Source organism: Podarcis tiliguerta, assembly GCF_965153285.1.
Source record: "Podarcis tiliguerta genome assembly, chromosome: 2".
In the NCBI taxonomy this organism is placed as follows: Eukaryota; Metazoa; Chordata; class Lepidosauria; order Squamata; family Lacertidae; genus Podarcis; species Podarcis tiliguerta.
Window position 1 is genome coordinate 17,722,167 of NC_139535.1, and position 27,331 is coordinate 17,749,497.

General features: G+C 43.5%; 2 protein-coding genes across 4 annotated transcripts in view; both read left to right on the plus strand.

Annotated features, from left to right (window-relative positions):
* LOC310670490 (E3 ubiquitin-protein ligase TRIM7-like) overlaps positions 1 to 27,331 on the plus strand; it is a 329,122-nt gene that overhangs the window by 46,875 nt on the left and 254,916 nt on the right. The window lies entirely within an intron of this gene.
* Positions 1,035 to 27,086, plus strand: LOC310670532 (L-amino-acid oxidase-like; the record flags this gene model as incomplete). 2 transcript variants are annotated; one of them, XM_083426023.1, is made up of 7 exons in its annotated part: positions 1,035 to 1,049; positions 2,957 to 3,180; positions 5,078 to 5,184; positions 6,038 to 6,239; positions 7,541 to 7,594; positions 8,801 to 8,937; positions 25,372 to 27,086. In XM_083426023.1, exons 1-7 carry the CDS (start codon positions 1,037 to 1,039, stop codon positions 26,135 to 26,137), a joined length of 1,503 nt encoding a protein of 500 aa, XP_083282149.1. In that variant the 5' UTR covers positions 1,035 to 1,036. The 2 variants fall into 2 exon arrangements, with proteins under 2 accessions (XP_083282149.1, XP_083282148.1); XM_083426022.1 differs by lacking the exon at positions 25,372 to 27,086 and adding an exon at positions 10,304 to 11,069.

The following is a 27,331-nucleotide window of genomic DNA, read 5'->3' on the forward strand; positions in this document are numbered from 1 at the left end:
CTTTTTAGCCATATTTGACCTTAGAGGCGAGGAGCTCTTGGATTAGGTGGTTATTTACTTAATTAACACATTTATATCTCAACTTCTTCTCCAAAGAGCTCAAGGCGGCCTACATGGTTCTCCCCCTCCTCATTTAACCCCCACAAAACCCTACAAGGTAGGCTAGGCTGAGAGGCAGTGTTTGACCCAAAGACAGATAATAAGCTTCATAGCCAAGTGGAGAGTTGAACCCTGGTCTCACAGGTCTTAGTCCAACACTATCTTGGTTTATTACCATCCAACACTGCTCCTTGTCGTCACTGTAGGATATTTTAATTTAATATATTTCTCTGTGTGTGTGTGTTACCAGGTTTTTTTCAATGAATCCGGGGACACTTTTCAACTTCCTGCTAAATAGATGGATTTTGTGAGGGGACTGATTTGTAAATCTGGGGACTGTCCCTGGGAAACAGGGATGTCTGGTAACCTTAGTGTATGTGTGTGTAAAATATTTTATAACCTGACCTGAGTCCAATCTAATCTGAGCTAATGTCTTCTAATCAGTCGGTAAATATCGGGGTTGCTCGATAGCTGCCAGGGAGCAAATTATGCTGTAATCTCTGACAATTGCCTTCCTGTATTTGTAGAAAGATTGACTATATCGAACTGAGGTCATTGCTTTCCTTGCTTCTCACCCAAGTTTTATTACAACCTTAAAAATCTTACAGGATATCCTATAAAACCCATTGGGCAAAAGGTGAGATCTTCTTGGCCTCACTTTTAAGCATTCCAGATCAAGCTTTGCGTGTCTTTCCCACACCCCTAAGGTGTTTTTGAAAGGTACTTTCTTAGAAGATATGCAACTATATTGTGCCATCCGTCTCGGTTGCGTGTGCTGTGCTTCAGGTGACCTTTACCAGATAGGTGTGTTTGGGAATTGCCCTCTGAGAGGTTGGTCACCAAAGAGGTTTCTGAATCACTATTGGCTCATAGCCTGCCACATTCTGGCTATAAAATAAGAGCATTCACTTGCCATCCTTACACTGCCTATCAGAACATGGACCAATTCTGTAAGTCTTTCATTTTCTCATAGAAATTTTAGGATGCAAGTGTCCTCTGGGACATCAAGTTATGGCTATGCTCTAATTCTGATTTGTTTTTAACTTTATAATGTCTTCTTCTTCTTCTTCTTCTTCTTCTCCTCTTCTTCTATATAAAAAATAAAAAAATTGTCCAGTAGCACCTTAGAGACCAACTAAGTTTGTTCTGGGTACGAGGTTTCATATACACGAAAGCTTATACCAAGAACAAACTTTTTAAAAAATATATTTTTATTAGTGTTTTTTTAAACGTATCATTTCCAACAATCGTTTAACATAACTTCTTATCTTATACAATATTTTAGACTTCCGTCCACAACCTCTGAAGATTTTCCGTTCTTTATCACTTGTTCTGCATTTCTTAATATCTCTATTACTTTTAATTATCATTAACTAATAATTCTCTTCATAGTCTTTCTTGCAATATTTCAAGTAGTCCTCCTTACAGAACTTCTTGCAGTCCTACTAGCGTAATCTGTTCATTACAATTGCTTCTCGTATTCCAAGAACAAACTTAGTTGGTCTCTAAGGGGCTACTGGACATTTTTATTATTTTTTATATATTTCGACTGCGTCAGACCAACACAGCTACATACCTTCTGTTGCTGTTACTGTTGTAACTTCATAGCAACAGAGTCAAGCTGGCTAGAGCCATATGTTGACTATCCCTTATGGAAACCTTGGACAAACCTCTATTGGGGATGATTAAGGTACCGGTATATGACATCCTTTTCTAATCTGGTGCCCTCTAGATATTGTTGGACTACAACTGAGCATTGGCCATGCTGGCGGGGGATGATGGGTATTGGAGTCCAACAGCATTGAATGGGCACCAAGGCTGGTATCTGATGTCTGGTGTGAGAAGGACAAGGAGATGGATCCAACATCTCTTCTTTGATCCCTTGAATTCATTTTTTTTTGTAACTGTTGTCTTAATTGTAACGATGCCTTTGTGTTCATCTTTTAAATGCCTTTCTTCATCATCTTTGTGAAAAGGAATGCTTTCTCACATGGGGGTGGGGCTATAAGTCAAAGCAGGCAGGGAAATAGGGAAGTTCAGAGGAGGAGACTTGGAGCTTTGGCATATGGTAGCAGCTGCAGTAAAGGGAAGAAGAACAACTGGGAGGCAATATCTAGTGCTGTGTCTTAATTTTGGCCAAGGACAGCTATACAGTTAATCAGTGCTATTTTTCTAGAAAAAGAGGGGCTGGAACTCACTCTGAACGCCTCCCTTGTTCTCTTACAATGGCAATGGCACCCACCTGAGAGGTGCCGGAACTGAGTTCCGGATGAAAAAAGTCCTACATCTGATTCTGTTGTGAGAAGAGACTACAGTAATATTTCTCTGTACCAGTTTGTAACATAGACAGTTAAAAAGAAAATAGGCACCAGGTTTCCACCCAGTTGGAGGGTCAAGCACTAAGTGGTTATTTCAGTGATTTCTAGAGAATTCAAAATTGGAAGGTGCCAAAATCAACCAAAATTTACATTTTTCATGCATTATTATTATTATTATTAATCTGTATACTGTCCTATACTCACAGGCAGTGCTTTTTTTCTTAAAAAAATGTTTAGGGGTACTCTTATTTTTGACTCAAAAAATCACCATTTTATAGTTCAAATCGGGAAAAATACAGTAAATGGAGAAAAGTACAAAGATTCACAAAATGTTTAGGGGTGTGCGTACCCCCAGAAAAAAAGTACAGCTCACAGGTCTCAGTGTGGTTCACAACATAAATTCACAATATAAAAACACAAAATACATAATAAAAACAATCCAATTTAAACACATTTTCAAAGGGCGTCAGATGTCATTTATGAAATCGCTCTCCTTTTTTATATATATAGTTCCTGCTCAATCATTTCTTGTTTTCTAGCACTTTTCCCGTTCCTGCTGCTCGTGATAGCCCTGGTTCCCCCAAATCACGCTGAGGACCGCGAGGAATGGATGAAGTGTTTTGAGGATCCTGACTATGAGGAGCTGTTAAATGTTGCCAGAAATGGGCTGGGAAAGGCTTCAAATCCAAAGACCATTGTGATTGTTGGAGCAGGAATAAGCGGGCTCACTGCTGCTAAATTACTGAAAGATGCGGGACATCAGGTAATTGTACTAACAAAGGCTGCAATCCTGTGTACACTTTCATTGGGGTCAAGTGGATTTACTTCTTAGTAGCCATGCATAGGGACGCGGGTGGCGTTGTGGGTTAAACCACAGAGCCTAGGGCTTGCCGATCAGAAGGTCGAATCCCTGCAACAGGGTGAGTTCCTGTTGCTCAGTCCCTGCTCCTGCCAACCTAGCAGTTCGAACGCATGTCAAAGTAGATAAATAGGTACCGCTCCGGCAGGAAGGTAAACGGCGTTTCCGTGCACTGCTCTGGTTTGCCAGAAGCGGTTTAGTCATGCTGGCCACATGACCCGGAAGCTGTACGCCGGCTCCCTCGGCCAATAAAGCGAGATGAGCACCGCAACCCCAGAGTGTGTCACGACTGGACCTAATGGTCAGGGGTCCCTTTACCTTTACCTTTAGCCGTGCATAGGTCTGCAATCTGAGAAACACAGGTCTTTAATCTTGACAAAAAGGAGGAAGAAGGGGGGTGGGTCTAAAATGAGTGGTTCTGCAGAACATGTGCTCTTTCACCTGCCATTTGAGACCCTTAATTGTAGGTGCCAAGGTTTGAACTTGAGAGTTCCTGCCTGCGCATTTTGCCCCATGTAATGAAGCTATTGCACCTCCTATGTGCAGAGTTATGTTTTTCGCATCCATGCTTGCAGGGGCCAATCTACTATGAAACTAATGAAGCTTAAGCTTTGGGGCTCTTAATCTCAGAGGGGTCCCAGATGTGACTTTAGCCCACTATGCATATTTTTTGGGGGTCATCTAGGTAAAAGGGTAAAGAACCCCTGGACGGTTAGGTCCAGTCAAAGATGACTATGGGGTGCAGCGCTCATCTTGCTTTCAGGCCGAGGGAGCTGGCATTTGTCCACAGACAGCTTTCCGGGTCACATGGCCAGCATGACTAAACCACTTCTGGCGCAACGGGACACCGTGATGGAAACCAGAGCACACAGAAACACCGTTTACCTTCCTGCCGCAGCAGTACCTGTTTATCTACTTGCACTGGTGTGCTTTTGAACTGCTAAGTTGGCCTTTCAGAATATTTAGAATTAGCCAAATAGACAGATATAATAAGACAAAACCCAAAAAAGTGAAGTGAAAAAGGAATGGGAGTGTCTAAATGAGTACCTTAAAAGCCAAGGTTCGAGGACAGAAATCTGGCTGAGTCTGGAATAACCTTGTGAAGTGAAAGGATAAGAAAGATGGATTTATATCTGGATGCTAGGATAGAGATGATAAAGAAACAGGAAAACACAATGAGAAGTAAAAGAGGTGCTGTGGGATTGGTGGAAGGCAATGTTTGTTTTTCTTTTTAGTGTTTATATTATTAACTTGTAAGATATGGATTTGTGGGGGGTTTTTTAATGTCGGTTTTTGTGTTTTGTGTAGTTATTTTTCGATATTTTTTGTGTTGTGTGGAAAATACTAATAAAATTTATAATTTAAAAAAAAAAGAACTGCTAGGTTGGCAGGAGCTGGGACAAAGCAACGGGAGCTCACTCTGTTGTGCGGATTCGAACTGCCAACCTTCTGATCGGAAAGCCCAAGAAGATCAGTGGGTTTAGACCACAGCGCTACCTGCATCCCTTTTGGGTCTACTAGACCCCATTTGAGTTGGACAACTCAAATTCATTATTTTTGTTGTATGTATTTCAACAATCCCAAAGTTTGGGAGTCCGTAACACAAATCTTATAAAGGTGTGGTGATCCATCATGGAACAACCCCACTCAAGAAAGTGGTTGCCCCAACCTTGCTTCTAGTTGTGAAGGGGTCCCCATGACAGTCCAAAGGACCCCCAAAATGTAGGTGTGCTTGTTTGTTTCTGGAGCAGCAATCAGTAAGGAAGTGAAGCATAAACAGCGACAATGCATTTGTTCCTAGGTTCAGATTCTGGAAGCCAGTGACCGCATTGGGGGTCGGATAAAGACCTATCGTGAGAAAGACTGGTACATGGATGTGGGACCCATGCGTCTGCCCAAGGCACAGAAGTAAGGCAAAAAGCTTGTTGCCAATCATGCACAAAACTCATTCTGTTTTAGAAACATCTGCGGATGAAGTACTTCATTTCACCTTGTACCCTCCTTCCCATTTCCTGGAATTAGCAGTTGGTGTGAATTTTTTTTTTAGTTTTGAGTCGGCGTCTGCCTAGAGAGCAGACTTGGGAAGGGGAAGTGTTAAGGCTATCGGGTGGTTGCTCGAGAGCAATCAGGCAAGATGCCTCACTGGTCTGTTCTAAAGCTTTATTATTGGTGCTAAAAACCTTTACAATGCAGAGCGCCTCTATTCCATGTCTTGCTCATTCACTGGCAGAATCTGAGAGTGGGCGGTCCTTAAATCTTCCCCAGCAGTCTCTTGATCCCCAGTCTACGCCTCCCCTCTCTGCGCGAAAGCCTACTGCGCAAGGAAGGCTTGGGTAACAGGGAACCTCCCTCCTCCCTGCTTTGCTTAGGCAAGGTGTCCTGGCACCACCTTGCATCCTCCGAGCCCTGCATCTCCTCCCCACTAGAGCCGTGGCTTCCTTCCTCTGCTGAGGAAGTGCTGCTTCCCATGATCTTTGGGGGCTCTCTGTAATCCATCCGCCCTTTCCCCTCTCGCCCCTGAGCCGATGGCAGTTCCCTGACAGGAAGTGACCCTACAAAACCTGCTGCATTCTTGGCCATAACAAAATATGTTCAGCCTTTCGTTCCTATCAGGCATTATCCTCCCTTCTGATCTGTGGGTGTGTAATGAAGGCTTCGCAGCCTTGCTAGCATCCCTGAATATGAAATTATCATGTCCTGTTATATTATTTTACACATATACTTTTTTTAAAAAGGCCTTTCTTACTCCTTTCCCCCGCAGAATTGTTCGTGAATATATTAAGAAATTCAACCTCACATTAAACCCGTTTGTTCAGACGGATAAGAATGCCTGGTACTTCATTAGAAATAGAAAGGAAAAAGTGTCTGCGGTGGAGGAAAACGCCAAGCTGTTTGGATATGAAGTGGCTCCCAATGAGAGGGGGAAATCTGCCTCTAAACTCTTCCACGAGGCACTGGATCGGGTAGGTGTTTTGTAAAGAGGCTGTGTGTTCATGAACCAGCTTGCCTGGTCTTCTGGTAAGGCCTGGCTCCAAGTACCCTCTTCCGATCACATAGGACTATAAAGGCCCGCCCAGTTTAGCATCCTGTTTCTAGCCAACCAGATGCCTAGGGGAATCCAGCAGCAGGGCCTGCGTTCAGCAGCCATTTTCCCAAGTAGTGGTCAGCAAACTGGCATCGCTCTCCCGGCTTCCCAATGCCGAGCACTGCTGCTGGTTACAAAGAGGGAGAAGGGCAAGATTGGTGGGGTCCAGGACAGAGCCAATGCACCCCACTGCACCCACACTACAAGGAGTTAGTTCCACAACACTTTGGCCCTCCCAGCATTGGGAAGCCAGGTAACCACTGCCACGCTGCCCTGCTGACTGACGCTGCCTCTCCCTGCTTGTGTTACCTGCAGCAGGTATTCAGTTTGGCAGTGGAACTGGTTATACCCTTTAGCAGATACACACTATGCTTCATCAAAGGCCTTCCCATGGTGGTGCTACAATTTTTTATTGGGGGGAGGAAATGCCCTTCACAAGGGAGGCTGGCTGGCCTGGCTGTGACCATACAAGCTTTGGGGGAGGGAATGAAGGCATTCCTATTAGCAAAGGCATGTCAGACTATGAATGATTTCTGGAGTTGCTTTCTAGTCTGCTCTTCCCATCTTTTCTTTCTTTTCTCTTCACGCTTTTCACAAAGCTTCTTTGTCGGTTTCGCGCTGTGTTCCTCTGTCGTGTGGATTCCTTTTGCTCACCCGTTGTTGCACAAGCCTTGCGTCTTTTGACGAGGGTGGTGACTTTTAATTGTCAAGGCTTTATGATGAAGGGCTTAAAACAAACAAACAAATAAAGCAACACATGCCCTCCACATCGCACATAAGACAACTCCCATAATTCCCCATGTAGATATTATTACTTCCAGGCTGGGAACTTGCAGTGCACATGACTGCAGACATAGCCCACTTCCCAAGCCTTGCCCTGAATTCCTGTTTGTTTCAAAACAACATGGCAGTGGTAGGAAGGAGCTGCTGCTGTTCAGAAAAAACACAAGTCCCAAACTCCCTTTGGGCATTTCAAACTCAATGCACAGTTGTGGGCCATTACTATTAACATAATATCATCAGAGCATATCAGTTAACATAAGAATCACTTAATAAATCTTCAAATGTGACCAGAGTGTTTTTTCTTAACCGAATACTGAATGAATGTTTTAAGGCTGGTGAGGAAGGTTTCAAATGGGCATTTCTGATCCAGTAACAATATTTATGTTTACCATGCAGGTAACAAAAAACTGCACGATTTTGAAGGAAAAATACGACTCATATTCCGTCAAGGTAGGCAAAGTGGGCCTTTGCTTGTCTGCAGTATTTTTACTTTGATCTGAATTGTTGCCCTTGTATAAAACTTTTGTATGAATTACCAGTGCGAACGGTTGATGGCTGAACTTTGCGTGCTTGTTCTCTGTCTTAATGGTTCATTAACGTTAAACAGAACTTGAACTAAACAGCCTTTTGAATCAAAGACTGTCCTATGTAAAGTGGGCCACCTGGCAACACGTTCAGGTACATGCGCGCCACACTAAATCAATGGAGCTATCCTCTTAGCACATTAGTGGACATGGGCAGGCTCTGACAGCCTGTGCATTTGCACTAACAGTGAAAATACAGTGGTACCTCGGGTTAAGTACTTAATTCGTTCCGGAAGTCCGTACTTAACCTGAAACTGTTCTTAACCTGAAGCACCACTTTAGCTAATGGGGCCTCCTGCTGCTGCCACGCCACCAGAGCACGATTTCTTCATCCTGAAGCAAAGTTCTTAACCCAAGGTAATATTTCTGGGTTAGCGGAGTCTGTAACCTGAAGCGTATGTAACCTGAAACGTATGTAACCTGAGGTACCACTGTACAGCCATTCTGTTTGCTAAAATTAGCATTAGGCCCCTAGAATCTTTGGCTGGTTGGAATATTGGATGCAGAAGACAAAACAGGAATGGTGAATCTGTGGCCATGCTGTTGGACTATGTTTGCCGATAAATTAGCTACAGTGGACGCTCAGGTTGCGAACCTGATCCGTGCAGGATGCACGTTTGCAACCCGCAGTGTTTGCAACCTGCCTTTGTGTGTCTGCGCATGCCCGGGCAGTGGCGTAGCGGGGGGCCGGCCGCACCGGGCGCAACATCTGGGGGTTAGGGTTAAGGGGCGCAAATCCACGGGTTAGGGGGCGCAAATCCACAGGTTAGGGGGCGCAAATTACTTGCCTTGCCCCGGGTGCTGACAACCCACGCTACGCCACTGTGCGCGGGTTGCGATTTGGCACTTCTGCGCATGCGCAAAGCGTGATTTAGTGCTTCTGCGCATGCGTGACTGCTGAAACCCGGAAGTAACCCGTTCCAGTACTTCCGGATTTCGGTAGTCCGCAGCCCAAAAAAACCCAACCTGAAGCGGCTGTTACCCGAGGTATGACTGTCTAGCTCAAATAAGGAAGCATGTGTAGTTTTAACTAGCCTTTCTCTAGCTAATCCCCCCCATTTCCTCCAAACAGGGATATTTAATTAAAGAAGGAAATCTGAGCAAGGGAGCAGTAGATATGATTGGTGACCTCTTGAACGAAGAAGGTGGATTCTATACTTCATTTGTTGATTCTGCTATGGACTATGTGACCTTCTATGACGATGACAGGTAAAAGGGAGGGGATATTGTATCAGCTTCATTAATACTGTAACTGAGGAGAGTTGGATGGAGATTTGGTTTCTCGTTGTTCCAACCTGAAGGAGCGTCTCCACCCCCATCATTTAGCCCGGACACTGAGGTCCAGCTCCGAGGGCTTCTGGTGGTTCCCTCACTGTGAGAAGTGAGGTTACAGGGAATCAGGCAGAGGGCCTTCTCGGTAGTGGCGCCCAGCCTGTGGAATTCCCTCCCCTCAGAGGTTAAGGAGATGATTACTTATATAGCATCTGAAGGCAGCTCTGTATAAAGAAGATTTTAAAGGCTTAATGTTCTAATATGTTTTCATATATGCCGAAAGCCGCCCAGAGGGGCTGGGGCAACCCAGCTGGATGGGTGGGGTACAAAGAATAAATTATTATTATATTATAAATTTGGTTGTCCACATCTCCACTTCAGTTTGGAGATTTATTTATTTTTTAAGTCCTTGTGAAAATTTAACTGTGCTTTTCTCCTAATATATGCATATTGAAGAAGATCTGTAGATTTTTTTTATTTATTTATTTATTTATTTATTTATACCCTGCCCATTTGCCTGTGTTTCCCCATCCACTCTGGGTGGCTCCGAAAAGAATATTAATAATAATAAAAAAGCAAAAAACCCCTCAAACATTAAAAAACTTCCCTAAACAGGGCTGCCTTCAGATGTCTTCTAAAAGTCAGATAGTTGTTTATGTCCTTGACATCTGATGGGAGGGTGTTCCACAGGCCGGGCGCCACTACAGTGGTAACTCGGTTTTCGAACATAATCCATTCTGGAAGACCATTCAAGTTCTGAAACTTTCGAAAACCGCAATGTGATGGCTGTGCTGCTCTGAATACCATCATTATATGTCTTAGTAACTGGAGGAACCCAGTGGCGTAGCGTGGGGGGTGCAGGGGGGGCCGGCCGCACCGGGCGCAACATCTGGGGGGGGGGTGCGCTCGCACTCGCAGCTCTCTGCCCCTACCTGGCTCACTCACTCTCTCTCACTGCAGTGCTGGCTGTGCGAATCCTATCCGAGCCACCGCGTCGCCGCCCACTGTGGAGGGGAGGGTGCCAGGCGTGCGGTGCGGTGCAGAGAGAGAGCGAGGGACTATCTGGGGGAGGGACAGTGCAGCGGGGGAGGGGCGCAAATTACTTGCCTTGCCCCGGGTGCTGACAACCCACGCTATGCCACTGGAGGAACCAGAGAATGATCATATGCCGTTTTGCTTTTGAAGTAACTTGGGAAATATAAATGTTGCAGGGAGCACATTTTGCTTGGGATGCTCACCCTGTTCAATGACTTTCCCTTTCTTTTCTTTTTCTGCTCCTGTTTCCTCCTTCTACCTCCCCAAGCTTTGAGGAAATCACAGGAGGGTTTGACCAGCTCCCCAACGGCTTCTCCCGGGAAATGCCCGGGACAATCCGTCTAAGCTGCAGCGTCGAGAAAATACTTAGCACCGGCAAGAAAGTGAGGGTGTTTTACCGCAAGCGGGGCAAAGGAACCTTGTCGAGTCTGACCGCTGACTACGTCATCGTCACGGCGACGGCGAAAGCCGCTCGGCTCATCAAATACCAGCCTCTTCTTTCCCACCCCAAGGCTCGCGCTCTGCGTTCTTTTCATTACGCAAGCTCTACCAAAATCGCCTTGGCCTGCACAGACAGGTTTTGGGAGAAAGACGGGATCCGAGGTGGGAAGTCGATCACGGACCGCCCATCCCGAATGATCTATTACCCGAACCATGTCTTCCCTAGTGGCCTCGGGGTACTCCTGGCCTCTTACACGTTCAATGATGACGCCGACTTCTTCGTTCCCCTCAGCGAGGAAAAGTGCATTGACGTGGTGATGGATGACCTGTCGGAAATCCACAACGTCTCCAAGTCTTACCTCAGATCCGTCTGCAACAGGCACGTTGTACAGAAGTGGGCCCTGGACAAGTTTTCCATGGGGGCCTTTGCTCAACCCTCTCCATACCAGTTCACCCAGCTTTTCGAGGCTTTGAAACAGAATGAAGGGAGAGTGTACTTTGCCGGAGAGTACACAACCCACCCGCACGCTTGGATCGACTCAGCCATGAAGACTGCTATAAGGGCAGCAAGTGGGATTCATCTCAGTGCCTGATCTGCGTTGCAGGAGCTGCAAAACAGACCTTGGTGATCTTTATTCTTTATCCTTTATCCGCCATTGTCTCCCGAGGCAGACGGATGCCGACCGGCTAATGTTTTCTATTATTCTTTTTTGGAGGGTGTTTTGATTTTGTCTTCCCAATATGTTGTATGGCATATTGATGTGTTATCTGATTCCCTCCCCCTTTCTATGGCATAATGTATATATGCATATTTTATTTTCAATGGAAGTCGTTTGGAGACCCTTTGGATGACAAACAACTAATCAGATAAACAAACAAACAACAACAACAACAATAAAAAATAATTTTTTATTTATATCCCGCCCTCCCCAGCTGAAGCTGGGCTCAGAGCGGCTAACAACAGTAAATAAAGGGATTTTCTCTCAACCTGCTGTGTGTTTGTGGCAGTGGATGATGTGATGGAGCAAAAATAATTTCCTTATTTGATTCCTGCATTGCAGGGGGTTGGACTAGACCCTCAGGGGTCCCTTCCAACCCTATGATTCTACGATTATTCATCCACTACCCCTCCTCAATCAATTTATGGTATTGCTGTTTTTTAAGTGATGCACAATATTAAAGAAGATTCATATTGAATAGGACAAATCATATTTTTTAACTGCATTGCAAGGCACAATCTGTTTGCATTTTCTGACTGTCAAGCTAATGGTCTTAAATGAAATAAATGCTGCTCAGAAGTCATTGACCGCTTTCACACATCATTTCAAGCCATAGTTACGTCTAACTATTGATTTGTGCAAAGCTGCCCAAATCATGGATGCTTTGCTCCTCTCATGCTCCTGCTACAGTATGCTCCCTTGAGTCTAGCCATCATGCATTGCCTTAACAATAAATCCAAACCCAGGCTGGTGATCACCTCGCACTCTCAACAAACCACAAGAGGTCAACCTAGAACAACCCTTGGGTACAGCTCCTGGTTTGTTCAGAGAGAAGAAGAAAAAAACTAAGAGCCTATGTTTGGATAGCGGATGAAATCAATTAAGTTCACATTTGAAGATGAGCCCTCATAATCCACACATTCCAAAACAACATGGGGGCCGAAATATAGCTTTCCTTTGAAATTTGAACTTTTCCAAATTTTGCAATGCAGTTCTCCAGCTATGTATGTGTACAAATATTCTGAGGTACAGTGGAACCTCAGTTTTTGACCGTAATCCATTCCTGAAGACTGTTCGACTTCTGAAATGTTTTGAAAACCAAAAACTGAAGCGGAAGCCTCAATACAATAGGGAAACTAAAAATGGAAGCTACGTGGCATGTTTGGCTTCTGAAAATTGTTCGAAAACGAAAGCAGTTACTTCCGGGTTTACAGCATTCGAAAGCTGAAACGTTCAACTTCTGAGACACTCACAAAAACTGAGATTCCACTGTATTAAAAAAAAAAAAAAATAGAATGCTAATGTGCATTCTGTTAGGGGAAATTGCTCGGCAAAATGTGTAGACAAAACAAAATTGCTTGTAAACATGTGCAGAGAGTCACACTAAAATTACTGTTGAATTTTCACGAGGACTTTAAACAAAATGATTGCAAAATAGAGAGAAGCCGAAAGCAGGAAATTTCCCCAACTGTAGCCTCGATGATCTGTTGCATAACTGGCTGAGATACTGGTGCATACGCACACTGCATTTCCCCCTTTTAAAAATACTTTGACTATGGTTTAAACAATGTGACATGTGAACCAGGACTCATGTTCTGGTTGTGGTCCACCCTTTGCTTGAGTCCCAGCGCAGTTCACACCTATTGTATAACATGCATCATGTCGCCTCCGGGGAATGCCTGTGGGAACGAAAATGCATTTGACCAAATGTCAGTCAAAATTTTGGAGGGAACAAACCAGTTTTCTTGGAATTCTGAGCCTTTGGCTCTCGGGGCCAGTTGCTCTCTATAAAACAAGAGAGCTCTGTAGACAAATAAAACTAGATGAACCCATAATCTGAGGGAAAAATGAGTGAACAAACTGGATTTGGTGTAATTTACATTACTTTCAATTATATATGGGATAAGAAGTGCGCTTTTCAGAAGAAAGCTAAAGATCAGGGAAGGGAGATTTGGTTTTAAAAACCCCAGAATGAACATAAATAAATGGATATTTGCAGGGCCTTTGAAGCAGCTGAAGGAAGAATCACTCTGCTGAGAGACATGGTTTTTGCAAATGAAAAAGGAGACTTGTAAAATCTCTGAGTTTAAAAAAGGAGACAAATTTAGTTTTAAAGGCTTTCTTATTTATTTTATTGTTCTACTCTTTTCTTTTGTAGCCTGGGAAGCTTTGCAAATAAGTTGTAGTGAAAGAGGGAAAACAGGAAAACAAATATCAAAATACTAGATTAAAGTACACCATGAGAAAGTAGAGTGAGAGGTTAAGGACGGAATTACAGTGATATAATGACACAGTGTAGCTGAAAAAAATAATTGCAGGAGTTTTTAATGCATTTAATGATCAAGAAATATTAGAAAGGGGAGGTATATTAAAAGATTATTTTGAAATTAATTTGAATCAGGAGACAAATTTGAAAGTGGTATGGGATGCGAGCAAAGCAGCTATGCGGGCATTTTTTACTCAGCAAAGTGCATACCAAAAAAAGAAAACAGTTGAAAAAGCAATAAATTTTATAAGAAAGAAAGAGGAAAGAAGAAGAATTGATCAATTCCCCTCAAAAAGAGATAGTTAAACAGGATATTAAAATACTGTATTTTTTGCTCTATAAGACTCACTTTTTCCCTCCTAAAAGTAAGGGGAAATGTGTGTGCGTCTTATGGAGCGGATGCAGGCTGTGCAGCTATCCCAGAAGCCAGAACAGCAAGAGGGATTGCTGCTTTAACTGCGCAGCGATCCCTCTTGCTGTTCTGGCTTCTGAGATTCAGAATATATTTTTTCTTGTTTTCCTCCTCCAAAAACTAGGTGCGTCTTGTGGTCTGGTGCGTCTTATAGAGTGAAAAATACGGTATTGCAAACACAGTTTTCAATGATAATAAATCAAGAAATAGAGTGGAAAATTTAATATTTAAAACAGAAACAATTTGCACAGGCTAATAAACCAAGGAAATCATTAGCATGGCAAATAAAAAAAGGCAAGAGAAAGCTTGTATAAACAAAATTAATATAGGAGGTAGAGTTGTGGAAAGTCCTAAAGAAATAAGAGCTCAATTTGTGAATTTTTATACCGAATTATATTGAGGGATATGGGATAATTTGGATGAAATGCAAAAATATCTAGAGGACAGTGGAATATCTAAAATACCAATAGATAAAATGCCAATTTTGAATGCACAGGTGACAACGATGGAATTACAACAAGCAATTTCACAGGCAAAATTTTTGAAAGCACCAGGACCTGATGGTCTTTCAGCAATATATTGTAAGAACTTGCAGAATTATCTAATAGAACCATTAAAGGACATTATGAATATGATTTTAAATACAGGTGAGCTGCCAGAATCCTGGAAGAATGCTTATATGAGTTTGATTTCTTAACAAGACAGTGATCCTGAGCAGCTAAAAAATTATCGACCTATATCTTTGTTAAACAATGATTATAAACTTTTTGTAAACGTGTTAGCAAATAGGTTGAAACTGGTATTAAAAGAGTTAATCCACCATGATCAGGCTGGATTTTTGCCAAGAAGACAAATGAAAGATAATATTAGAAATGTATTTGCTATATTAGAACACTTACAAGTGAGAAATGAAAAACAAGCAGCTTTAATGTTTTTAGACACCGAGAAAGCATTTGATAATGTCTCCTGGGATTTTTTGTTTAAAGTTTTAGAATATATGAGTTGTGGAGACATTTTTATAAAAGGAGTCAAGGCAATATATACTAAGTTGATAGTAAATAATGTCCTGACTGAGAATTGCATAATAACTAAAGGAACAAGACAAGGCTGCCCTTAGTTGTTTATAATAGTTTTAGAAGTATTGGAACAAAGAATAAGATGTAATCAAGATATTAAAGTCATAAGAGTGGGACAGAGACAATATAAATTAAAAGCATTTGCAGACAACATGGTGATGTCCATTGAAGAACCAATAGAATCAATCCCCAAAGTATTACAAGAGATAAAAAATAAGGTAGCAGGTCCTAAGATTAATAAAGATAAAACCAAAGTCTTGGTTAAAAATATGAAGGAGGAGAGTAAGAATAAATTACAAGATGTAACTGGTTTGAATATTGAAAGAAAGGTTAAATATTTAGGTGTATAGGTAACAGCAAATAATATATATTTATATAAAGATAATTATTTAAAAACCTGGGAAGATATTAAAAGAAAATTGCAAATTTGGAACAGAATGAATCTTTCATTATTAGGCAGAGTGTCAACCATAAAGATGAATGTGTTGCCAGTGATATTATTTCTGTTTCAATCAATTCCGGTGATTGGCAAGACAGATTGTTACAAGGAAAGGTAAAAAGTTATTTCTAAATATATCTGGCAAGGGAAAATACCAAGAATAAAATATAAAATATTTATAGATGGAAAAGAAAGAGGAGGTTTTCCTATTCCAGATATGAAATTATATTATGAGGCATCCTGTTTATGGTGGTTGAAGGAATGGATGACATTAGCGAATTCACATATATTGGACTTAGAAGGTCATGATAATATTTTTGGTTGGCACACTTATTTATGGTATGCAAAGCTGAAAGTTCAGAAAGGATTCACAAACCATATAATTAGGAAAAACTTATATGGAGTATGGGATTAATATAATAATTTATTAGAGGTAAGAACACCATTATGGCTCTCACTGCTGGAAGCTATAGCGGCAAAGTAAAAGAATATGATAGAAGGTTGAACAACATACAAATTTATTAAAACAAGAGGGAGAAGAATATCAATTGAAAAAAAATTAAGGAATTATCAGGAAAATTATGACATATTTAAGAAAGATAGGATACGAGGGTTTGGGTAACAAATCTCACAACTGGAGAGAGACCTGTGGGAATGTAATGTAAAAGTGTTGTCTAAAATGTATAAAATATTATTGGAATAGGAGACAAAGGATGAGCAAGTGAAATCCTCAATGATACACTGGGCAATAGATATCGGTCATAACATAGATATGAAAGCATGGGAACTATTTGAATGGTCCACCCCCACTACTTATTGGATCCAAATGGCTTCCGGAGAGTTGTAGTGGCACACATAATACCATGTTGATGGCCTCTCAGCTGATTCCCTGGTGGCCTACTGGAATGCAGAGTTAACCAGGGCCATTGACTATCTGGCTCCAAAGGGCTGGCTCCGACTGCATGGAGCTCGCAAGAAGACACAGTCAGCCTAAGAGAAAAAAATATCCACTGCAGGGTCCTAAAAGTGTCACATACCCAAAAACACACACGCTCCTCCTCTTCCACGGCCCTTCCGTTAAATCTCCCTCAGTCATTTACCACATATGTGATCTCCACCAGAACCTCCCTCTCTCCCACCTACATCCCCTTCTCTCTTCCCAATCCATGCTCATCCATAGCACGTCCCCATTTTACACCAACCACTTCCAAGCACGTCTCTGAGATATCCCTGTTCCCTGCATCAAAGTTGCATGGCTTTGAATCTTACACAATACTCCTGTCATCTTTGACGTCTGTTACAATTGCAAGGACATTGACCTTCTCCAATACAAAGTGGTCAAAAGGCCAGACTATGCTTGTTAGATACATAAAGGTAAAGGTAAAGGTACCCCTGCCCATACGGGCCAGTCTTGACAGACTCTAGGGTTGTGCGCCCATCTCACTTAAGAGGCCGGGGGCCAGCGCTGTCCGGAGACACTTCCGAGTCACGTGGCCAGTGTGACAAGCTGCATCTGGCGAGCCAGCGCAGCACACGGAAATGCCGTTTACCTTCCCGCCAGTAAGCGGTCCCTATTTATCTACTTGCACCCGGGGGTGCTTTCGAACTGCTAGGTTGGCAGGAGCTGGGACCGAACGACGGGAGCTCACCCCGCCGCGGGGATTTGAACCGCCGACGTTTTGATTGGCAAGTCCTAGGCACTGAGGCTTTTTACCCACAGCGCCACCCGCATCCCTGTTAGATACATAGCATGGAGTTATATAGTATTGTTCTTAATTAAAGGGGGTGGTGAGTGGGAATCCTTATCAGGAGGGCAGCATAGGGTGTCTGAAGGATTGCCTCTGTCCACATGCAACTTTGGTCTCTCCTCAGCCACCCCCTGCCCCATACAGATTATACCCATAGATTGCCTGTGGGGTGGCCAGCCTCAGAATTTACTCAACGGTATATTCAGAGTACATTTTTCAATCTGTTTCCTCAGTGCAGCCAGCACATCTCGGTTCCTCAGGCTGTATATCAAGGGATTCAGCATCGGGGTCATAATGTCACAAAACACAGAGATAACCTTATCCTGTTGTGCCGTTCTGTAGGACCTGGGTCTCATATACTTAAAACTGGCTGCTCCATAGAAGATGCCAACCACACAGAGGTGGGACAGGCAGGTGCCAAAAGCCTTGCGCATCCCTTCCAACGATTGCATTTGTAGGACGGTCATGAGAATGGCCATGTAAGAAGCCAGGATGATGGAAAGGGGACCGAGAAAAAATATTATGACGGAAAGGTATTTCCCAAGTTCATAAATGGATGTATCAGAACAGGACAATTTCAGCAGAGCTCGGACTGCGCAGAGGAACTGATCAATCCTATTTGACTCACAGAAGGTCTGTTGGAACACAACAATGGCGTATATCAAGGCATGAAGAGAAGCACCGACCCAGATGCCAGCTGACATGGCCAGGCAGATCCTCTTGCTCATGAGAATGGGATACTGCAGAGGCTTGCAGATTGCCACATACCTGTCATATGACATGACAGTCAGCAGGAGGCATTCTGCTCCTGCCATGGTCAGCGTGAAAAATATCTGAGTCACACACCCAGCCAACTCAATCGTGTTGTCCTTCCCTAAGTAATCCACAGTCATTTTGGGGACAACAGTAGAAATTAGACAGATGTCCATGAAGGACAACTGGCTGAGGAAGAAGTACATGGGGGTCTGAAGTTCAGGACCAGTTTGGATCACAAATAGGAAGAGGCAGTTTCCAGACAAGGCAATGAGGTAGGCAAGTTGGATGGCAGCAAAGAAAACAGTGTGCATCATGGTGTGGCTGAGAACACCGAGAAGAATGAACTCAGTCCAGGACGTCCCATTCATCCTTCGTGTCAGAGGTGCACCTGAAAAGATGGAGGCATGAGAACTGGAGCAGAGCAAAGGTGTGATGAGAAGTGATGAAAGAAGCAGAATTTCAAAAAATCAGCAAAATGTTAGGGTTTTTGGCAAAAAGCTCAACAACTTTTTGTGTCTGGGTTTTTCCTTCTTTGCATATGTCAACCCTAGAACTTGAATGCAAAAGTTTAGTGGCTTTCAGAAATCCGTAGGGGTGCAGCTGGGTCATCTCAGACCTGGGACTTTATTGTCCCACAGTCTTTGGGTGCTTCAGTTGTGACGCACACCGTTCTATTTGTGAAGCACACAGTTATTAGGGATCTAAAAATCAATTTATAAATATTCCTCTTCTCTCCTCCTCTCGCAATCCCCTGCTTTGTATCTCTTTCTACATTCCTGATAGGCAAGCTGGAGCAGGAGGAACAAACAACAGTCTGCCAAGTCTGATTAAAATAACAGAACCTTTGAGCATTTTAAACCCACATAAACCGGAGCACCATCATGCCTAAGGAATAAAATGCTCTTTATTTTTCCTGCCCTGAAACTAAGCACATTCCCTTGGGAATAGTGGGTTGGGGAGTCATTCAGTTTGCATTAAAAGACTAATCTGTCAAATCCACACTTTCCAAAACAAGGTGAGAACTAAAACGGAGCCCTCCTTTGAAAGTCACACTTACCTGAATTTTCCATCCAACCAGTGTTAACAAACATGTATAGAAAAGTGCACATAAACAAAACAGATAACTGAAAATGGGAAAGGAAAATGAGCAGCTGGCCAACACCCAGTCCCCCTAGACTATAACATCTTTCAAAAAAGAGAGAGCAGAAAGGACTTGGTGGGGGCCGTCGTCAGATCTGTTCATAGCCTCAGCACACCCAACAATTCTGGGGGCTGATAGTGGTCATTTGCTGGGGAGAACTGGGCTGAGTCATGGCATCTTGAACTTCAACCCCCAACCCCAGTCCTGGTTGCCCCACTGGAAATCCAAATGCCCTTTAAAACTGCCTTGTCCCCATCTTCTTATTACCTGCAATCTACACCCCACAAAAGGTTGCTATGCTTTCCTCTGATGTTTCACTGTCCATCTGCATTCCTCCGTGAAATGCTTCTTATGGCCCAAGGAATCCTTACCAGTGGGATATGGTGCTGGAACAATCTATTTTATTTTGCAACTATGGCTGTTCCTTTGCATCATTCAGGCAACTTAAAACGGTCTCCCTGGGAGAGAAAAGCCTCCTAAATCCCACAGCTTTAATTAAAGTTTGGCTGGAGAAGCTGCAGCAATTTCCTATGGGATGTGGAGGGACCCAGAGACACTGAGTGAAACAGAGGCATAATAACTTTATCGATTGGACCGGATAATAGCCGCTTTCAGTATACCAGTCTTTTCCAAACAGTCACACTCGCAACTGAATTCTGCATATCAGGTGCGAAGATACAGAAATGCAACCAACTGGAGCTTAAAAGAGGCTGTGCACTTATTGATTTGAAAAGGAACCATATATTGCTTTGAACCAACTGCTTGGCAAAAATGTATAGACAAAGCAAAATGGCCTGCAAACATGTGCAGAGAGTCACACTAAAATTACTGTTGAATTTTCATGAGGACTTTAAACAAAACGATTGCAAAAAAGAGAGAAGCCCAAAGCAGGAAATTTCCCCATATGTAGCCTCAATGATCTGTTGCTTAACTGGCTGAGATACTGGTGCATACTTTACCTATGGTTTAAACAATGTGACATGTGACCCAGGACTCATGTTCTGGTTGTGGTCCACCCTTCACTTGAATCATAGAATCATAGAGTTGGAAGAGACCACAAGGGCCATCGAGTCCAACCCCCTGCCAAGCAGGAAACACCATCAGAGCACTCCTGACATATGGTTGTCAAGCCTCTGCTTAAAGACCTCCAAAGAAGGAGATTCCACCACACTCCTTGGCAGCAAATTCCACTGTCGAACAGCTCTTACTGTCAGGAAGTTCTTCCTAATGTTTAAGTGGAATCTTCTTTCTTGTAGTTTGGATCCATTGCTCCGTGTCCACTTCTCTGGAGCAGCAGAAAACAACCTTTCTCCCTCCTCTATGTGACATCCTTTTATATATTTGAACATGGCTATCATATCACCCCTTAACCTCCTCTTCTCCAGGCTAAACATGCCCAGCTCCCTTAGCCGTTCCTCATAAGGCATTGTTTCCAGGCCTTTGACCATTTTGGTTGTCCTCCACGTTCCAGTTTGTCAGTGTCCTTCTTGAACTGTGGTGCCCAGAACTGGACACAGTACTCCAGGTGAGGTCTGACCAGAGCAGAATACAGTGGCACTATTACTTCCCTTGATCTAGATGCTATACTCCTATTGATGCAGCCCAGAATTGCATTGGCTTTTTTAGCTGCCGCGTCACACTGTTGGCTCATGTCAAGTTTGTGGTCAACCAAGACTCCTAGATCCTTTTCACATGTACTGCTCTCAAGCCAGGTGTCACCCATCTTGTATTTGTGCCTCTCATTTTTTTTTTGCCCAAGTGCAATACTTTACATTTCTCCCTGTTAAAATTCATCTTGTTTGACTTCCGGGTTAGCGCCTCCGGCAATGGCGGATTTCCTCTAATCTGGAGGAATCCGCTCCGCGGAAACTAGGGTCTGGACCGCCACGGCGAGGTGGAGACCCATTAAAAACCACAGGCGGGAGAAGCCTGTGGACCTGGGATTCGGCTGGCACCTTTTGCGTCTCACCTACTCGCGGAGAAACCCGGTTTCGGGGATCCGGAGCGACGTGGGGTGAGCGGCACGGTGCTTTGAATCGACCGCTTCTTTCACGGAGCAAAGCCGCATTGCTGTTGCTGGAGAGCGCTGACTTTTTCCGGTGGACAATTGGACTTTAAACAACTACTTGTAGGTAGAACAGAAAATTGGATTTCTAAACATCGTAATTCGGCACTGAAACGGGAAGGTTCTAAACAGGAAGTCTGCCTTCCGTTTTGTAAATAGATCAAAGCAAAGACGTCGCAAGCTAAAGTCTGGGAAAAGCCTTTTGTAAAGGATTAAATTTTCATCATTCAAAATATTAAACCCCCCTTGGAAGCAGGAGAAGAGGGGGAAATTTTTGGACTGTTTAAGCCTGCAGGAGAGGGAGTGAAGAGAGATAAATTACCACCATTCTGAACCTGGGACCGGGCTGTCAGTAAGATTGACAGTTTGGGAAAACTCATTGACTGCGAATAGAACATATGCTGACAGATAGCTAAATAAGAGATATACTTTGTTTCCATTATTTTCCTCTGCATTTAAAAAGGAGAAGAAGTAACTGGAAATTGAAAATTAACTTTGTTACTGGATCTGGGTCTAAAAGGACAGATACAATTAGAAATTGTTTCCTCTAGAGGGAGCTTTTGAAACTGTTGCAGGAGTGAAGTGGAGCGGGGGAATTTTCCAGTTAGAATCAAGGACCGTGATAAATAATAGTGACCTTGGACAAGAATGTCAAAACAAGAAGCCCTAGTGAATGCATTTTGCAAGATAAGTGCTTTACTGGAACAACTTCATGAGAAGACGGATGTGATGGTTAATAAAATTGACAATTTGGGACAAAAAACAACTGATTTTGGACAAAAAGTGAATATTTATACAGAAAATATTTGGGCATTGTCTCAGGAACCTGTCTCGAAATGGCAAGCTGTGGAGAAGACGATGGAAAAAACTGCTCAAGCAACACAAGTGGAGGCCTCGTCTTCACAGAGACAATTTGATGGATATAAGCTGATGCCATGTGTGATTGATTTTGAAAGTCAGATTTGGAGAGATGGTGCCCTGTTTGGATCGGAGAAGGAAAGTTGGACAGGCTCCCTTATGAAGGGATGCTCTGGGCTTTGTGATTCGGATCTGGGCCAGGGGGAGATTGGAGTTGTGGAGGCCTTCAACCTCGAAGGGACTTTGGAACATGTTCTGAAACATCTTTTGGACTTTAGTTCTGACTATGGAGTATGGGCTGACCTGACGAGAAGGAACAATGGAACTGTTAAGATGGAGTTCCCCTGGGACCTACTCCTCGGTACCAAAGGAAGGAAACTAAGAACAAGCTCAGCAGAAGATAAAGTAAAGTGTATGCATAAATATGAAGAAGATCTGCAGAAGGGACATGGAGAAGAGTTAAGAGCCTCGGATAGAAGATCACCAGGTTGATGGGCTATACAGAACTGATAGAAAGGACTGACAGAATCTGAGAACAGGGAGAAGAGACGGTGCAAGATGATTGGATTTTTTTTTTTTTTAAAAAAAATCTATTTAGAGAAATATTGTAAAATTAATGAAAGTTAGGAAATGTTGGAATGAAATTACATGACTTTAGTAGAAATATTATAAGGAGCTAAGTATAAATAAATTTTAAGGTTTTCATGGTAAGATAAGGTTAAAATAAATTAAGATAACTAAATGATGGGGAGCAGTGAAAGATGGAAAGGATTTGCTGATATAGTTAATAACTGGAATACAAAAAAGAGAGGTGTAAGAAGGTCGCGGAAATAAGTTAATGAAAGATAAGGATAAATATTGGATGTGTTTTTAATTGTTTTTGTGTTTTTTTGTGTGTTTTGATGTATTGTGTTTTATTTATTTTTTTGCTCTCTTTTTATGTACTTTTTTCTCTTTTCTTTTTTGTGCTTTTCTTTTTGTAACATTTAAAATTCTAATAAATATTATTATTATTATTTTAAAAGAATTCATCTTGTTTGTTTTTGCCCAGTTCTCTAATCTGTCAAGGTCGTTTTGAAGTGTGATCCTGTCCTCTGGGGTGTTAGCCACCCCTCCCAGTTTGGTGTCATCTGCAAATTTGATCAGGATGCCCTTGAGTCCATCATCCAAGTCGTTGATAAAGATGTTGAATAAGACCGGGCCCAAGACAGAACCCTGTGGCACCCCACTAGTCACTCTTCTCCAGGATGAAGAGGAACCATTGATGAGCACCCTTTGGGTCCGGTCAGTCAGCCAGTTACAAATCCACTGAGTGGTAGCATAGTCAAGACCGCATTTTACCAGCTTCTTTACAAGAATATTATGGGGCACCTTGTCAATTGCCTTGCTGAAATCAAGATAGGCTACATCCACTGTGTTCCCTTCATCTACCAGGCTTGTAATTCTGTCAAAAAACGAGATCAGGTTAGTCTGACAAACGAGATCAGGTTAGTCTCATTTTTTGAGTCCCAGCGCAGTTCACACATCATGCATCATGTCGCCTCCAGGGAACGCCTGTGGGAACGGAAATGCATTTGACCAAATGTCAGTCAGAAGTTTGGAGGGAACAAACCAGTTTTCTTCGAATTCTGAGCCTTTGGCTCTCGTGGCCAGTTGCTCTCTATAAAACGAGAGAGCTCTGTAGACAAATAAAACTAGATGAACCCATAATCTGAGGGGAAAACGAGTGAACAAACTGGAGTTGTAATTTACATTGCTTTCATTTATATATGGGTTAAGAGGTGGGCTTTTTGGAAGAAAGCTGAAGAACAGGGAAGAGAGATTTGGTTTTAAAAAAAACCCATTTATTTCTTTTTTTGCATGGAGTTCGGAAGAAGACACAGTCAGCCTAAGTGAAAAATCTCCACTGCAGGGTCCTAAAAGTGCCACGTACACACACACACACACACACACACACACCCCTTCTCTTCCACAGCCCTTCTGTTAAATATCCCTCAGCAATTTACCACAAATCTGATCTTCACCAGAACCTCCCTCTCTTCCACCCATATCCCCTTCTCTCTTCCCAATCCATGCTCATCCATAGCACTGTTAGGATATTCCGTTCCACCTTAAGTACAGGCATGACTGTTGTGTGTCACATGCCTGTTTACACCCCAGCACAGCTTGCTGGGAACTTCCGTTTGTGTATAGCTTTTGCTTATGCTGCTTGCTTGGACACGAAGGAGAGAAGACATGTTTTCCTTTTGTCCTGATGTATGCTGAATAAACTGCTTGTAAATAGGCTCATCACAGCCTCTCCCTGCCACTTCTGTTTTGCAGCGTTATTTACTCTGCTGAGTGTGCGTGCCCAGCTTCTGAAGGTTTCTGAAGCTAGGGTTGCAGTTTCATGCTGATCCAAGGACTTGAGATCGCCCAGCACACCGGCCTGTGGGTTGGGGCCTGATGGGGGCCTGCCAATTGCCCCCAATTCCTTGGCTGCATCCCAACAAACACTGCACATGTCCCCATTTTACCCCAACCACTTCCAAGCACTTCTCTGAGATATCCCTGTTCCCTGCATCAAAGTTGCATGGCTTTGAATCTTACACAATACATTTTACACAACATTACCAGCCTCTTTTACTTCTGTTACCTTTGATATCTGTTACAATTGCAAGGACATTGAGCTTCTCCAATACAAAGTGGACAAAAGGCCAGACTATGCTTGTTAGATACATAGCATGGAGTTATATACCATATTTTTCGCTCCATAAGACACACTTTTTCCCCTTCAAAAATTAAGGGGAAATGTGTGAGCGTCTTATGGAGCGAAGTTCCCGCTGTGCTCTGGAGGCTCGAGGCAGCTATCCACAAGCCTTCAGAGCGCAGCGGGAATTCCTACTGCACTCCGAAGGCTTGCGGATAGCTGCCTGAAGCCTGGAAAGTGAGAGGGGTCAGTGCACACCGATCCCTCTTGCTCTCCAGGCTTCGCTTCGCTGGAGAGGCGCTGCACAGTTTTCCCTCTCTGCGCAGCACCCCTTCAGTGAAGCGGGAGGAGAAATGGAAGGGGCTCCGTTTCTCCTGCCACTTCGCTGAAGGGGCGCAGTGCAGAGAGGGGGAGAATCCCCCCCCCGTTCTCCCCCTGTAAAACAAGGTGCGTCCTATGGTCGGGTGCGTCCTATAGAGCGAAAAACACGGTAGTTTTGCTCTTAATTAAAGGGGGTGGTGGGTGGGAATCCTTATCAGAAGGGCAGCATAGGGTGTCTGAAGGGTTGCCTCTGTCCACATGCAACTTTGGTCTCTCCTTACCAACCCCCCTGCCCCATACAGATTACACCCATAGATTGCCTCTGCGGTGGCCAGTCTCAGAATTTACTCAATGGTATATTCAGAGTACATTTTTCAATCCGTTTCCTCCTTCTACCTCCCCAAGTTTTGAGGAAATCACAGGAGGGTTTGACCAGCTCCCCAATGGCTTCTCCCGGGAAATGCCTGGGACAATCCGTCTAAGCTGCAGTGTCGAGAAAATACTTAGCACCGGCAAGAAAGTGAGGGTGTTTTACCGCAAGCGGGGCAAAGGAATCTTGTCGAGTCTGACCGCCGACTACGTCATCGTCACGGCGACGGCGAAAGCCGCTCGGCTCATCAAATACCAGCCTCTTCTTTCCCACCCCAAGGCTCGCGCTCTGCGTTCTTTTCATTACGCAAGCTCTACCAAAATCGCCTTGGCCTGCACAGACAGGTTTTGGGAGAAAGACGGGATCCGAGGTGGGAAGTCGATCACGGACCGCCCATCCCGAATGATCTATTACCCGAACCATGTCTTCCCTAGTGGCCTCGGGGTACTCCTGGCCTCTTACACGTTCAATGATGACGCCGACTTCTTCGTTCCCCTCAGCGAGGAAAAGTGCATTGACGTGGTGATGGATGACCTGTCGGAAATCCACAACGTCTCCAAGTCTTACCTCAGATCCGTCTGCAACAGGCACGTTGTACAGAAGTGGGCCCTAGACAAGTTTTCCATGGGGGCCTTTGCTCAACCCTCTCCATACCAGTTCACCCAGCTTTTCGAGGCTTTGAAACAGAATGAAGGGAGAGTGTACTTCGCCGGAGAGTACACAACCCACCCGCACGCTTGGATCGACTCAGCCATGAAGACTGCTATAAGGGCAGCAAGTGGGATTCATCTCAGTGCCTGATCTGTGTTGCAGGAGCTGCAAAACAGACATTGGTGATGTTTATCCTTCGTGAAAAGGAAAGACCAGTTACTTGATCCTAGCTGATGATTATTTGCGTACTGCCAGTTTTCTTTGACAGGCACTGTAACCTTTCAACTGTTTGAATTCATCTGCAAAGGCGTGTTCCGCCATTGTCTCCCGAGGCAGACGGATGCCAACCAGCTAATGTTTTCTATTATTCCTTTTTGGAGGGTGTTTTGATTTTGTCTTCCCAATATGTTGTATGGCATATTGATGTGTTATCTGATTCCCTCCCCCTTTCTGTGGCATAATGTATATACAGTGGTACCTCAGGTTAAGTACTTAATTCGTTCCGGAGGTCCATTCTTAACCTGAAACTGTTCTTAACCTGAAGCACCACTTTAGCTAATGGGGCCTCCTGCTGCCGCTGTGCCGCCGGAACCCGATTTCTGTTTTCATCCTGAAGCAAAGTTCTTAACCTGAAGCACTATTTCTGGGTTAGCGGAGTCTGTAACCTGAAGCGTATGTAACCCGAGGTACCACTGTATGCATATTTTCTTTTCAATGGAAGTCGTTTGGAGACCATTTGGATGACAAACAACTAATCAGATAAACAAACAAACAAAGGGATTTTCTCTCAGCCTGCTGTGTGTTTGTGGCAGTGGATGATGTGATGGAGCAAAAATAATTTCCTTATTTGATTCCTGCATTGCAGGGGGTTGGACTAGATGACCCTCCGAGTCCCTTCCAACTCTATGATTATTCATCCTCTCCCCCTCCTCAATCAATTTATGGTATTGTTGTTTTTTAAGTGATGCACAATATTAAAGAAGATTCATATTGAATAGGACAAATCATATTTTTTAACTGCATTGCAAGGCACAATCTGTTTGCATTTTCTGGCTGCCAGGCTAATTTCTTAAATGAAATAAACGCTGCTGAGAAGTCATTGACGCATTCACATATCATTTCAAGCCATAGTTACGTCTAACTATGATTCGTGCAAAGCTGCCCAAATCATGGATGCTTTGCTCCTCTCATGCTCCTGCTACAGTATGCTCCCTTGAGTCTAGCCATCATGCATTGCCTTAACAATAAATCCAAACCCAGGCTGGTGATCACCTCGCACTCTCAACAAACCACAAGAGGTCAACCTAGAACAACCCTTGGGTACAGCTCCTGGTTTGTTCAGAG